General features: G+C 39.0%; 1 protein-coding gene across 1 annotated transcript; it reads left to right on the top strand.

The window, feature by feature from the left end:
* Positions 1–502: 502 nt before the first annotated feature.
* Positions 503–8,187, top strand: IL33 (interleukin 33). The gene is made up of 6 exons (XM_042781721.1): positions 503–620; positions 1,981–2,112; positions 3,434–3,559; positions 4,709–4,759; positions 6,103–6,209; positions 7,984–8,187. The coding sequence occupies exons 1-6, from the start codon at positions 539–541 to the stop codon at positions 8,185–8,187; spliced, it is 702 nt and encodes a 233-aa protein (XP_042637655.1). The 5' UTR covers positions 503–538.
* Positions 8,188–16,101: the final 7,914 nt, after the last annotated feature.

Here is a 16,101-nt window from a genome sequence, read left to right as displayed (position 1 = left end):
TTCTATATGAGTTAAAAAATGCAGATTTCATATGACATTAACAGTTTCCCCTTATTCAGGTAAGATCGGCATATGTTAGATGTAGCTCCACAATCTGTTACATACAATTATGAAAAACAAAATCTTTTCTAAAGTCCTAAATTTTCATAACTTATGTGATAGTAAAATATAACTTGAGTTCAGGTGAGAGTTAAATTCTGACCTGAACTAACATGGTCTTTATTTCACTTTGTGTGAATTCCTATGTTTCAGTATAACGCTATCGATTTGTTTTATTATGGAATGCTGCTGCCTGCTGGAGGTGCTACATATAAATATAGCATGTGCTCCTCATTACAATTCTAGAATCAAAAAACCCTTGAGTTTTGAAACACAACTGGCACCAATGGTTTCTGAGAATGTGGATGTCCTTGCTTTCTTGGTCTGCAATACTCAGGATCTGTAAAAGGATAAGAATGGATGGAATGGAATAGAGTCACAATTTTTCGGTAATTCAAAATCCCATCAGAAGACTGATGAAGTATGGCAGGTGCACTTTATGAAGCTATGCTCTGGCTGTATCATAGAAAATTCCTGTTACTTAAGGGAAGAAACAACCAAAGTGATGTCACCAAAAATAGGTAAGGGGAATTGTACACTTCCTGGTGATTTTTTAAAGCTTATTTTATTTTTTTTGTTGTTGTTGAGAATACACACAGCAGAACATTCAGCAGTTCAAAAATTCATGTACAATTCAGTGACAATGATGATATTCTTTGAGTTGTGCAGCCATTCTCACCACTCTATTCTGAATTGTTCCTCTCCTATGAATGTCAACTCATTGACTGACAATTCCTTTGTTTTTCTTTTTAATCTTTATTGTGATTTTGGTGAAAGTTTACAAAGCAAATTCATTATCCATACAGCAGTTCATACACATTTTGTTTCATGACATTGACTACAATTTCCCACAATGCAACAGTTCTCTTCCCACTTCCTCCCTGTAGTTACCTCTTCCCTGTGTCCTTCCCTCCATGTACTCCCGCCCCCTGAGCTGTCTCCCTGTGCAAACATTCCCTTTCTGTTCTTCCACAATTGATCACCCCAAGGAGTCTATCTACCTGATGTAAATGTTCACCCCTATGCCTGTCTGTTGTTTAGCTGGAAGCCACAGAGTGAGTGTAGTTCCAGATCTGCAGGGCAACTAAGGGCCATAGTCTCAAGGGTCTCACCAGGATCTATCAGACCAGCAAACCTTGTTGCTGATTTATGATTTTGAGTTTTGTTCCACCTTGTTTTTCCACTGTATTGAAGATCTCCTGCACCAATCCCCCTCTGAGTGGTTGACAGTGGTAGCCAGCCACGTCTAGTTCTTCTGATCTTATGGTCATATAGCTGAGGATTGCATGGTCTACCACTCCCTTGGATTAATTGTTTCTATGCATCTTGCCTGACAATTCTCAACTATAGTGATGGACAGCTATTGGACTTTGCTTATCACAAATAGATAACATAATTTTTCCTCACCCAGATTTTCCTGCTGGGAAAGAGTAAGGATAATGGACTGTTTTTCAGTCATTTAAAAGGTGGCATATAAAGAGTTTTTAATTGCATGGGAGAAATTATTGTTATAATGTTAAATGAGAGCAAAGGATATAAAATTATGTATATAATATGGTTACAACTATATATTTTTAAAGTGATGTGTTTTTTAATTTAAAGAAGTACACTAAAAATTTCATAGTGGTTGACACTTTTGGGTGTTAAGATCATGGGTGACTAGTTTTCTTTCCATTGATCTCCAATGGCTGTTCCCTACTGGGCAATAAGTGTGCCAGGAGGTATTGATCTCTTCAGACCATAGCGCTGTGATCATTCACACCTGGCAGCGAGCAGACTTGACTGGGAATCCTCGGAAGGTGGTCTGTGTAGAGTGGGGACTGACAGCTCACCCCCATTCTCTCCCTTGTCTTCTTTTTTTTCCTCTCCCCTGTCTTGCAGGCAACAAACACAAAAAGCAACATCTGGTATTCTCTCCCTGTCAGGAGCTGCCTGTGAAGCCACGTCAATTCATTCAACGGTCTACTGCAGTGCTCAAAGTCACCGAGGAACAGAAATATCCAAGTATCCAAGGTATAGCTGCTTACAGGGCTTGGGTATGGGTGAGTAGGGCGGTAAGACACAAGACCCAGGCAAATGCCACTACAGACAGCAGCCCCAAGTCTGTGTCTTCACTTGTTATCAGAAACTTAAGTCCACTTGTAGCTGCTGTACCTTTAAGTGATATCCAAACCAGGTGGAGGGGTAGGTGCTCTAAGAATGCATGTTCATCCTACAGTTTAGCAATTCATCCTTCCTTATTTTGATTTCAAAACATGGATTCAAATTCCATATGTATTATTCTTGGGAGGAAATGTTATCCCGTGGGAAAAAGCACATTATCCCAAGAAATTTCAATATTTTGTCAATTAAAGAAAAGCAAGAGCTGTGACATTTAAAATATATCATTTCAACTGTTACACATTTTAACTATTTGTTAAAGTGGCTTTAAATTTTATATTCTACTTATGCAAACAGAGTTCCAAGTTGATTATCCAAGTAACTATCAAGAATTAAAGAGATCATCATTAAGAAAACTTGACAGGAAATGCATGTTACCATTTTAAGCATAATTCCTGATATAAATAATGTAAGGTCCCAGAAACATACTGAAGTTTCCCATTAAATATTTTTAAAATCATTTCAATTTAGACATTCATAAACCATCCACAACATTCTCCTTAGTATTTTGTATCTTGTTTTTCTTAGCATAATTCTGTAACATAAAGAAAAGTATTATTTTTTTCCTCCAGACCTCATATTGATAGCCCTTACATCTGCTCTAGTGTACTTCAGAGTGCTATAAAAATATGTTATCATTTTCTAGGTGTGATGTGACAAAGAAAGTTATGAGCATCACTTTATGGTGTTCTGGTATTTAGCAAGAGGACAAAAGGGGCTCACACTTAAATCTTGTCATTGTCAGAAGACTCTGAGGATTCTGTGCACCTTCTAGATGGGTATTCATTTATCCATGTCTATTAAAACACAATCTCTTCTTGTCCACAGTCCCCTATCACAAGAAGCCAGGACACAGGTTACTGCAGGCAATGTATATCACTTTTCCCCACCAGCCCCTCCCTTACACAAACTAATGTGACTTTCCTTGGCTTTCATGCATGGAGCTGGCACCATTAGTCCCATTCACCTTCTACACCTCAGCCTTTGAGCTACATAAACCTTGTGCCAAGTTTCATCTGCCTCCTAAAATGTTACCAACAATGATAGACAAGTACAGCTCAAATTGGGGAAAAAAAGAAAAGAGAATATTTTGAGGAGGGGTTTAAAAAAAGAGCTTGCCCAAAGAATTGTTGATGGAAATAAATGTTTTTGTTTTTCAATTTCTTCATGGCAGGAACTTCACCTGTGACAGAACATCATGCTTCTCTGAGCACATTCAATGATCAGTTCATCACTTTTGTTTTTGAGAATGGGGCTTATGCCATCTATGTTGAATACTTGGGAAAAGACCAACAGAAAGGTATAGAACACTGCCATTTATCTATAATGATTATTGGTAAAACAGAAAACAAATCTACCAAACAATAATTTATGTCATGTCTAAATGACAAAGTGACTTCATGCTGTGTGTTAACTCCAATCCATTGAGAGTAGATGCTTGATCATCACTGTTTTGAGATGAATTCTGAAGCTTACTCAGAGTTCATCAAGGAAGAATGCTGATACTGAAAAGTGGCATCTGTTGTGAAAGATAGAAGGAGGAGCCACATATATTTGCTACTGCTAAATTATCCACCAGAGTTTTCCAGCTTTATTGATAGCACCACGTTACAACTTCCAGTAAAACATTATACCAATGTTAACAGCAATATTTTAAGCATTTCAATAACAACTATTGTGGTAGTTAAGGTAGTGTGTCAACTTGGCTGGGCCTGGTTGAGTGGCTGGGCAGCTGGATATAGTTATTCCCCATGGTGAGCTTGGTAATCAGCTCCATGGTGGAATCTATTGGAGCAGCTAAATGGCTACTTTAGAGATGTGGGCTGCTTCCAGTATATAAGCAGAAGCTTTGAAGAAGGTCTCTAGCTTTTTGGCACACTTGAATTCTCCATGTAACTGAGTCTTCATTCAGCAGTCTTCCCTGCTCTGCCAATCTTGGGACTTTTAATGGACTTGAATTAAGGGCCTGATGTGTAGTTTGGTAATTTTGGGACCTTTTTGTTTGTCAACCTTGGGTTTGTCAGTTCAGCTGCTAGCAGCTGCCTGAGTGAAGAGATGCCTCTAGCTTCAGTGGGCTGGGAGCAAGAGACAAAGTTGAAGCCCAAGATTGAGGGATTTTCACCAACCCCTAGAGCCTGGTACTTGAAACTTGGACTTCTAATCTCCATAACTGTAAGAGAATAAACTCCTGTTTGTTAAAGTCATCCCATTTATGGTCTATTCCTGTTAGAGCGGAACTAGGTAACCAAACGACTATATTCAGAGATTCATTGGTGCCTATTCATACATCTTTTGAGACCTTTCTCAAAACCACAAAAGTTTTGCATTTATTGGTATATAATAAAAAAGGAGGGTATAATGTAACATTTCCTGATGTCGTGTATATGTCAAAACTGAAAATTTGAAAACACTGTATCTCACCAAAAGGATTTTATGCATTCTCTTTCAGACAAGGTGTTACTCCGTTACTATGCTTCTCAAACCCCTGCAGGTGAATCAGGTAAATTGGAGGGTTGGATAGCTGTAGTGCTTGAATTCTTAAATGTGGGGTAAAGAAAAATAAAAAATGCTACAAAGGGAAGGAATGAATGAACTAGCATCTCAGAAGATCTTCTTCAACCCAAGTTCATGAAAAAATCTTATCTTTTTAGAAGATTTACTCCATCTCATCCATTATGCAGTTTAATTGTTATGATAAAAGTTTGGCTATATGTTGTTGTTGTTATGTGCCATCGAGTCGGCCCTGACTCATAGCGACCCGTCCTAAGGTTTCCGAGGTGGTACGACTACGGAAGTAGATTGCCCAAACTTCCTTCCAAGGAGTGGCTGTATATAATAAGAGCTCAGTGTCGGTCAGCTCGTATTATTGTGTATATACGCCATAATATATGTTAGATACATTTAGGAATGTTTGTTAAGGGAGAGAAAAATGATGCTGGTTACCATCCATTGTAGCAGCTATTTAGGTCATTCAATCCAAGATCCACAGCTTTCTAATACATTTAAGTTGAATAGAGCTTGAACATGATCTTTTCTGAAATTGTTTCCTCACCATGGTCTTTTACTTGAATTAGCTTCAGGTGATTATCACTAACTCCTATAAATGTTCCAGGGTTGCTCTTACATTCAAATTATAGCCTTCTGGTTAGCAGCCAAGTGCCTTAGGCATTACACTTCCAGAGCTCCTTGGCTATATGTTAGATACCCATAATAACAGTGACTTAAGCTAGATAAAACTTTGTGTGTCTTAGCCTGTGCTGGAAAGGCAGTTCTACTCAACAGGTTGTCCAGTGATCCAGCTTCTCCTATCTTGTGGCTCTGCCACCATCTCCATGATACAAGATAACTTGCCCCCATGCCCATGTTCCAAGCAGCAGGACAGAGGAAAATGGGTATATGCATTCCCTAAAGGGCACAACCAGGAAGCAGCATCCGACACTTCTACTCACCTCACACTGTCAGAACTTAGTCACATGGCTGCAGTTAGCTGAGGAATGTTCTATTATTAGACAAAAGGAGAAGTTGGATACTGGGAGAAAACTATTAGTGGCTTTTACATGAAGATAGGAAAGCTGATGGCCAGAGAGATGCCCATTAGAGTCACAATTCTCCAATTAGTATAAAAGAAAACTTTCCTCTCTCCTTAAGGGGTTTTGAAGTACCTTCAAGTTACTCAATAACTCTTTAATTTCATTTGGGTGAAAATATTTCTAAAAGACATGTTGGTGAATGAAGTACTTATTTTAAATAACATCTTAGACTCTTCCAGGGGGTTAAATTTGTTTCAGTTAAAATGAATTACAATTCTTAACTTATAAATTTATTATTTTTCTTAATTGTAAGGTGATGAGGTTGATGGTAAGAAGTTTATGGTAAACCTGAGTCCTACAAAAGACAAAAACTTCTGCCTGCATGCCGACAACAACAAACTGTCTGTGGACGTAAGAGAAGTATGTACTCAACTCTCATGATCAACTCTAACCATCTGTGAAGATTTGGATGGTTAGGGTGTTTTGCAGGAGAAGTCTTATTTGTGTTATTGTACATAAAATGTAATCAATTACTACAAATAACTTGCTTTGGGAGTGACAAAGGTAGGGAAGTGGGCTGTACAATCTTACTACTGAAAGTCTGGTGTCCTCCAGCACTTCAACATCACCTGGGAGCTTGTTAGGTGCAACCCAGTAAGTTCCAACTCATAGCCATTCCTATGTACAACAGAACAAAACACTGCCTGGTCCTGTGCCATCTTCACAGTAGTTGCTACACTCAAGCCCATTGTTATAGCCATTGTGTCACTCCATCTCATTGAGGGTCTTCCCTTTTTTTGCTGATCCTCTACTTTACCAAGCAGGATGTTCTTCTCCAGGGACTGGTCCCTTCTGATAACATGACCAAAGTAGGAGACACTCAAGTCTTGTCCTTGCTTTGAAGGAGCATTATGGCTGTACTTCTTCCAAGACAGATTTGTTCATTCTTCTGGCACTCCATGGTATATTTAATGTTCTTCATCAACATCATAATTTGAAAGCATCAATTCTTAGAAATGCAGAATTTCAGGCTCCCTGCAACTGAATCAGAATGAGCATTTTAACAAATCTCTAGGTGGTTCATATGCACATTGATGTTTGAGAAACAACATCTACATTGAATGATCTCATTCTATATTGAATGATCTCAAATCCTTTCCATTTGGCTTTATGAACTAGTATGTTCTTCCAGGAATTTTTCCTTTATAAAATATGGTTTTCCCAGATGAATACAAAAAAGTTTCACATTCCCAGCCTGCTAAAGAAAAGGTCATATACATTTCTATATGCCAAGATTTATAGATAATGTTACAACAATCTATATTCTGATCATAGGATTTACTGTATATTCATCTTCAATTGGTAAATGGCAATATTGTAATGGTCATGATGAAGAGTTGTAAGCATCTTGAGGAACAAAAAAGTCAGAGGTAGAAACAAGGAAGAAAACAAGAGAGTACAATATAGAATATAAATTACATAAACTTGGAATTAAAAAGTTAACTAAGACAGCTGTGTAAGGCATTATTAACATAAACACTGGATGGTAACCAGCATCATTTTTCTCTCCCTTAACGAACATTCCTAAATGTATCTAACATATATTATGGCATATATACACAATAATAAGAGCTGACCTACACTGAGCTCTTATTATATACTAAACACAGTGCTTAATCTTTTATAAGCACTGTCTCCTTTAATCCTTGCGTTAACTCTATGATGAAGTTATTGCATTGGTCAGCTATCGCTGTGTAATAAGCCATTGCCATAACTCAGTGGCTTAAAAGAACTGATCATTTATTATTGCTCACATATCTAAGGATAAGTTGGTGGTTGACTAATCAGGAAATGGGTAGGCTAGAAAATTGAGGCTTAAGAAGTAAAGCAATGTGCCCAAGGTCTCAGAGCCAGTTCATGGACACAGAAGGGCACAAATCCAGAAATGCTGCATCCAGATCCAGTATTCTGTGCCACAGTGCCGCTTAAAGTATATTGCCTCTGATTCTATCAAATTCCCTTCCCTTCGGTCCTCTACTTCCTTCTTCCTCCATCTCCTCCCCTACTCTGTAAGCAGGCTTGCTAGAAATGCTAAGTCATACATGAATAGCCCCCTTTAGTTTTTAACACAGGGAGATGAAGTTAACTTTGGACTTCCCATTCACAAATTGATTACTTTCTCTCATTTCCTCAGATTCTAGAACCCAAAAAGCCACTGCCAGAACAGGCCTTCTTCCTCCTTCATCGGCAGACCTCTGATTATGTATCATTTGAATGTAAGAGCAACCCTGGAACATTTATAGGAGTTAGTGATAATCACCTGAAGCTAATTCAAGTAAAAGACCATGGTGAGGAAACAATTTCAGAAAAGATCATGTTCAAGCTCTATTCAACTTAAATGTATTAGAAAGCTGTGGATCTTGGATTGAATGACCTAAATAGCTACCAGAGAAGAGAAGAGAAAAGATAAGGAAAGACACAAGCAATACCTGAGGGAAATGAAGAGCTTTTAGCATGCTGTGGAATGTTTTCCTTGTTATGTGTGAATTCCCTCTGCCCCCTAATCTTTCCGTTCTGTTTTTTATTTCCCTCTGGATCACTGTACATTCAATATAAGAATCAGTATATTAAATAGGGTATTAGTTATGAAACTTGCAGACATTCTTAAAAAGCCTCATCTTCATTTTTATACAGTTTTGATTCAGAAAGAGCTTCATGTTTAGAGCCAAGGATTCTAGAGAGGAGTAAAGGCCTGAGTCTCTCTTTAGGACATCATTTTTTAAAGGAGGGACATCATTTTTCCTGGTTCCAAACTCTAACTTCTAACACTAGAGCTGCTAATAAAAAGACCAGATTCTACATAGATCGATCATTTCTCAACTGGAATAAAACACCACATTTGTTTTTAGATGTCCTAGGGAGCCTTGGTAGCATAGTGGCTAAGACACTTACCTGCTAACCAGACGGCTGGCAGTTCAAACCCACCAGCCACTCCTCGGAAGGAAGGTTGGGCAATCCTACTTCCGTAGTGATACTGCCTCGGAAACCCAAGGAGGGGTCGCTATGAGTCGGGTTTGACTCGTGGGCACATAACAACAACAACAACAACAAGGTGGCACTCAGATTAGATCTTTCAAATTGTCAAGGGTTGTGGGACTTTAAATGCTTACATGGCTAGCCAGATAACAAATGTAGGAAAAGGCAAGAACAAGCAAAACACTAAGAAAAATAAATCCAGTATTGAAAAAGTGAATCATGTCATCCTTAACTGTTCCACATTTTAAATTCTAATTCTTATATACTGAGTTTACTTTTTGCAAGTCATTCTTACATTAGGAAGTGAAATAAATTGTAATTCAGTCATATAGCTGAAATCATCATGAATGAGTATCAAATTATTTTTTTAAAAAGTGGTGAACCAGGACATAGGTTAGGGCAGTGATTCTAACCTGAATACCACAGTGGAGCCAGAAGTCCTCATCCTATTAGAGCTGGGATAAGACACAAAATTTACATTACAATTTCCATAACTGGCTGATTGTGTGTCTGTGACATGCCATATCTTCTGACTCTGACTTCCAGGGATCTATGACTTCTGATGTACTCATTATCACCTGAGACAAAATTTCTTCTAATCCCTCTTTCCCAAGAAATCTTTCTGTTGTCCAGCTTCTAGATGACCTTGAGTACTGTGGCATATCCATATGACTTCTGTCTGTTCTCCATTCTTTCTGGCCAACTGGGATCTTGATATATTTTTGCACCCCTTGAGCTTCACATCCATGTTGGCTGTCCTCTAAATGCCAATATATTTACTTTGGTTAATCCACCTGATGTTTTAGAATTTTACATAAGCCTTTTGATGTAGATATTTTTATTGAACACTTTGGTGTTTTCTAGTTACTAAGGTAGTAAAATGCATACTCAACTACAAAACAACAAATATATTCATTTACTAATGGTATTGTTTTTGCTTGTTTTAAAGTAGCAATTTGTAATACAATTTTTCACAGGTTTAATGCAGTAAATGATAAACAAAATACTAGATGTCTAATAAAGTGTGAACTTTCCTGAAAATGTGGGCTTTTAGTCTATAATTTGTGGAAACCTATTGAACATATTTGCTGGTGGAACATTAAAAAAAAAAAAAAAAAAGGCTGATACTGTAGTAGGGCATACAATTGTAAAACAATATATCTTGGTTTCATTATTTTGTCAATCATTACATTACAGATACAAAAATAAAAGCATAATCTATACCATCCCCTCTGAATGTTGACCATGTGCATCAGGATGATACACTTCAAATGATTGTTATTATGCAACCCAATATTGTTGTTGTTGTTGTGTGCCGTCGAGTCGGCCCCGACTCATAGCGACCCCTCCTTGGGTTTTCGAGGCAGTATCACTACGGAAGTAGGATTGCCCAACCTTCCTTCCGAGGAGTGGCTGGTGGGTTTGAACCGCCAGCCGTCTGGTTAGCAGGCAAGTGACTTAGCCACTATGCTACCAGAGCAACCCAATATATCCACTACATAATTTATATTCCTTTTACTTTTTTAGTTATGCTTTGGGTGCAAATTTACAGAGCAAAATTTGTTTTACATTCAATAGTTCATGTACATTTGATTTCACACCCCAATTACCATCCCCAACCATAACCCACTCTCCTGCCCTCCCTTCCCTGTAACACCCCCCTTCCTGTGCCCTTCTTAACTGTGCACTCCTGTCTGTCCAGCTGTCCCTCCATGTAAATGCTGCCCCTCTGGTGCCCCATGGCTGATTGCTCCAAGGGGTGTATCTCCATAGAGTAGGTGGGTGCATCACCCTGGTTGGGTATTCTGCATGCATCATTTATATTCTTAAATAAACTGTATTTTCAAAAGTATGCAAGACCTAATGATTTTATTATAAAATGACTCAAAATTCTGAAATTCTTTATTTTTTTTTAAATTTTATTCTTCATTTTATTTTTATTGTGACTTGGGTGAAAGTTTATAGAGCAAATTCATTTTCCATACAGCAGTTCATACACATTTTGTTTCATGACATTGACTACAATTCCCCACAATGTAGCAGCTCTCTTCCCACTTCCTCCCCATAGTTACCTGTCCCTGTGTCCTTTCCTCCCATATACTCCTGCACCCCCACCACCACAAGCTGTCTCCCTGTGCAAACACTGCCCTTCTATCCTCCCGCTATTGATTGATCGTTCCAAGGAGTGTATCTACCTGATGTAAATGTTCCCTCCATATGCCTATCTATTGAGTAAGCTCAGTTCCAGACCTGAAGGGTAGGTAACAAGGGGCCATAGCCTCCAGGGTCTTACCAGGCTCTATCAGACCAGCAAACATGGTCTTTTTTTTTTTTTTAAATGAAAATCCTGAAATTCTTGAAAGAAAGTAAGCACATGCTAATTCATCAATGTTAGTCTCAGGAGTAGATCATATGTCAGCTACTTTTTGTGATTCAAAGTTAAGTAAGAGTTGAAATTCATGGGAAATTTAAAAAGAAAATTGCTAATCTAATTAGAATGCAGCAGACTTGATGTAAGTCTAAAAAGAATGACTCATAACCTCCACTTCTGCAGAACAAAACAAGCTACAAAATAACAATTCCAATCTTTGTGCCTCAGATTGGATTCAGCCTGCTCAGAAATTTCATAATGTGTACAGAAATTCTCAGCTAGGGTACTCCAGTGACAGCTGAAGGAGGCTTATCTCAAAACCCCTTCTCCCCTCATACTATCACCTATGTAGCTCAGAGATCTCATATTCTGGTAGTTATTTTTAAATATTTGCTGTGTATACAGGCCCATGCTAAATATCACAAAAGTACAGAAGAAACCTAAGCTATGTACGTTCCTTGTCCACAGGAAACTTAAAACACGTACAATATGTATTGAAATTCCAACTTCATAGCCCACAATAGCACAAAGGAGAGAGATCAGTTGAGCTGTCATTAAGGAAAGACATCAGACTGAATTCACTACCCCTTTACCTCAGTACCCACTCCCATCTATTCAAATACCCATTCTGGAGGTCCGACTAAGCAGACTCCTTCTCCTTGAAGGTTCCTTAATAGTCATGGTTGGCAATCTTGGAAATGGATGCAAGAAAGTGAAAGCCAATTGGTAGGGACGGAATAAATTCCCTATTTCCTGTTGAGGTGCCAAGATGATGAGACACTTGTCTAAGTCCAGTTCTACTCCCTGGCCTGGAAGACACTCCCATCAGGAGAATGCATGAATCATTGTTTACTGGCTAGTTGACTTCAGCAAATTATGTAACCCCACTCAAACTTTGTTTCTTCTCTGAAAAACTGGGGTGCCAAATACTGTATTGTCTACCCAACATCTATCACCACCATCCCTATTTTCTTACCACAAAACCTCATTTTGTATAGGACAGCAATGTGCCTAACTAAAAATATACTCCTTCTGAACCTCCCATGCAGCTGGATATGACAGCCATTTGACATAACTCTGGGTAATGACATATAAGCAGGATAATGGTTTGAAAAAAACTTTATTTTTAAAGGGGCACATTTGGCACACACTTTTTCAGTCTTTCATTCCACTCCCATTCTTCTTACCTTGACCATACATGTGTGTGAGTCTGAATGTAGAACACTCAACTTCTGACCATGAGGTGATAAGCATGGGGACAAAGGCCTGCACGTTAAAAATGACAGGAGGGAAAGATGGTGGAGCTAACAACTTTGGTCCTCTGCCCAGATCCCCTTGGATTCCCTTCTATTGGATCCCTTGGTAGAATTTCAATGTGTGGCATCTACTTACTACCACCACCATCATCTCCTGTGCACTTTTCAGAGCCAGCACTTCCAGTTCTTCTTATAAAGACTGCCCTTAGGCAACTGAAGCTGCTTTGCCCTCCTGCACAGAGAAATGAAAGTATCTGTGAGTTTGCATTCCATCCACCAGCCTCATGCTGAGGCTTTTGAAAGCTCAGTTCCCTTGCTTTGAATTAGAACAGCTGTCTTAAAATACACTCCAAAATGCCCCTATGGGTAACATTTCAGAAGGTAGGCCTAGTGTGGTACAGTGAATTTCTTGGTATGGCTCTTCTAGCCAGGGTCTTTGTGACTCTCATCAGATGACTGGGTGGAATTATGCAAATATAAGTTGCTTATGGCACACCAAGGAGTTTGAATAGGTTGTTAGTAGCACACTTGTGGGGGTGGGATCGTGGAAATAAGGTGAATGGAACCCTAATGTGGGGATTGGTCAGTTTTGTCATTCCGCTAGGCTTAAAGGAGCTCTCTCAGAGGCAGAAAAGGGAATCTCAATACCATCAAGACAGAGAAGAGACAAGAGTGGAGTACATCCTTGGATCTGAGATCCCTGAGCTGAGCCCAGGGCAGAGATAGTGGGAACAGAGGCAGCAAAACTAGAGTCCGCACAAGACAGAGCAGCGGACTTTCCAGCCCAGGAGTGAGAAAGCTGAGTGTCTTTGGCCAGAAGACTTGCTGGCAGAGAGAGGTACACCTAGGGCAGAGCTAAAAGAACTTTGTAACACTTGCTTGAGCAGGGCAGAGGCCACTGAGAGGCGAAAGGCCAAAGAGAGATGTGCCTTCAGGCATGGCAGAGGGGAAGCCATCCTGATGGAAGAATTGTATCCTGAGCATTCCTGAGCCCAAATTATAACCTATTACTTTCCTAATAAACCCCATAACTGTGAGTATTGTCTGTGAGTTCTGTGTGGCCATTGCAATGAATTATCAAACCCATCAGAGAAGTAGAGAGCTGTGAGAGGGAAGGTTGATGTCAGAATTGGTTAGAAGGTTGGAGGGTGGCAGCATGTCTGAACTTGGCCTCCTAGGAATAAGCCTTGGGCTGCTGAGGGCAATTTTTTCTCCCCCTTCTGCAGTTAGAGAAGGTTGGAAGATGCTGACTCCAGGCCCTTTTTGCACCTGGTGATCTGCTTCCCAAAAGTCACAGCTATGAAAACCCTATGGAGCAGTTCTACCATGTACACATGGGGTCACCAAGAGTTGAAGTTGACTTCATGGCAAATAACAACAACCATCTCTGTGTGTAGGGGAGTTAACGGACAATTTTCATTGTCATCTTGATGTCTGTTTTTAATTCCTTGAATGCATTTCAGTGAACAAGGATTTCTTTTATAGTCAGAAAAATTAAGTCCTTTCCATTTTGAAAAGAAAATTAAAAGCACCCCAGCTTTCTTTATTCCAAGCTCACCAATCAACTTTTTGATTTTATTTGTTTCAAAGGAATTTGATATTTATTCACTCATTCACTCAAAAAAAAAAAAAAAAAAAAGTTAATGGTTAACATCAAGAACAATGTCAGGTACTGGAGATATACAAATAGGAAATTACTGAGAACCTCAAGGAGTTCACAGCCTAGTGAGGGAGACAGTTGCAAACAAGTTGCTTAACAGTTCAGCATGATAAGACCTATCCTACAGCATAATTCAGTCATTCAACACCAACATTTATTGCATATCTCCTCTGATCCAGGCACTATGTTGGATGTGAGGGATGAGTCATATAGTATGAACAGGCAAGCCTGTTCTCTAACCACATGAAGCTTATTGACAGGCACTCTGAAGAGAAAATGCTCTTGAAGAAAGAACATAACATTGAGGAGGTTGGAGCAATTGACTTAATTCCACTTTCCTGCGGCCTCTGGTCATGGACTCAAGCTACCTTCACAGGATTGGATAAAAGGAGGAAAAACATAAAGTTCCATCCCCTTCTCTAATGACTCTGATTCTAATGGATATCAGTGAATTAGCTTTCTTATCTATACATCCGGCACATGTGTTTGGTTAGGGAGCACATGTGTTTGGTTAGGGAGCGTCTGTTCCCCAGAACCCAACTGCTTCTGGCAATTAAAAAAAAAAAAAACCCTGCCAGTGAGTCAGATCCAACTCATAGCAACTGCTCCTTGGGTTTCTGAGACAGTATCACTACAGAAGTAGATTGCCCAACTTTCCTTGTGAGGAGTGGCTGGTGGGTTTGAACCACCCGCCTTCTGGTTAGCAGTCAAATGTTTTAGGCACTATGCCACCAGAGCTCCTCTGGCAATTTTAACAGTATGGAATTTCTTAAACTGTACAGCTAAGGATCAGGTACTGGGTCATGATGAACCATCAAAGTACAGGCACCTTAAGAGGTCCACCTGAGCATCTTTAATCCTACTCTCTAACTTCAGCATCAAGTTTCTCAAGTAAGAAACTTGCAATGGTCTTAAAAGTTGTGAGATCTCTGCAAATTTATGCATTTAACTGCTCTTTGTCTCAATTTCATTATCAAATGGGACAATAATGGTACCTACAGTAAAGGGTTGCAGTGAGGATTAGATGAGGCAATATACATAATTGGCTGAGAAAAGTGCACACCATATAGTAAGCACTTAATACATTTTAGAAAATGTTTTTATATTATGGATATTTTGTTGTCATTATTATCATTATTAAGGGACTTTCAAAGAAATGCTTTAGAAAACTCTATCTGGCAGCGGTTAGATAATTGAGTGAGGAGAGAGAATCAAGGAAACAATAAACAAAACTTGATGTTTCCCAGAGGTGAGGAGATGAGTGTTAGGGTAGCAAGAGTGGAAATGATAAAAAAGTAAACACAGGGATACAATATTTAGTGAACACTAATGCATAGTGAAGGAGCTCTGGTAGCATAGTGCCTAAGGCACTTGACTGCTAACCAGAAGGCTGGCGGTTCAAACCCACCAGCCACTCCTTGGAAGGAAGATGGGGCAATCTACTTCCGTAGTGATACTGTCTCGGAAACCCAAGAAGGGGTCACTATGTGTCAGGGCTGACTCGATGGCACATAACAATAACAACAACAACAACGCATAGTGACATTAAGAGAGATTGTCCCACTTAATCCTAGCAATGCTGTGAGATGTTTATTGGCACCTTTTTAAAATATAAGACAATTCTCTAAAGAAGATGTACAAATGACCAATAAGCACATGAAAAGATGTTCAGCATCACTAGTCATTATTGTTGTTGTTGTTAGTTGCCAGAGTTGTGCAAATAAACACCATGAGATACCACTTCACACCTACTAGATGTCTATTAGAAAAGAAAAGAAAAAGAAAATAACAACAGTAGCCCAGGATGCTGGGAAATTAGAATCTTCATATATTGTTAATGGGAATGTAAAGTGGTATAGCCTCTGTGGAAAACAGCGAAATAAAAACATATATTCACACAAAGATTTACACGTAAATGTCCATAGCAGCATTATTCATAATAACCAACAAGAGGAAACAAGTTAAATGTCCATTAACTAATGAGTTTAA

Source organism: Orycteropus afer, unplaced genomic scaffold, assembly GCF_000298275.1.
Source record: "Orycteropus afer afer isolate SDZICR_OR568_19922 unplaced genomic scaffold, OryAfe1.0 scaffold00156, whole genome shotgun sequence".
Lineage (NCBI taxonomy): Eukaryota > Metazoa > Chordata > Mammalia > Tubulidentata > Orycteropodidae > Orycteropus > Orycteropus afer.
This window is presented reverse-complemented; position numbering and strand designations above follow the sequence as displayed.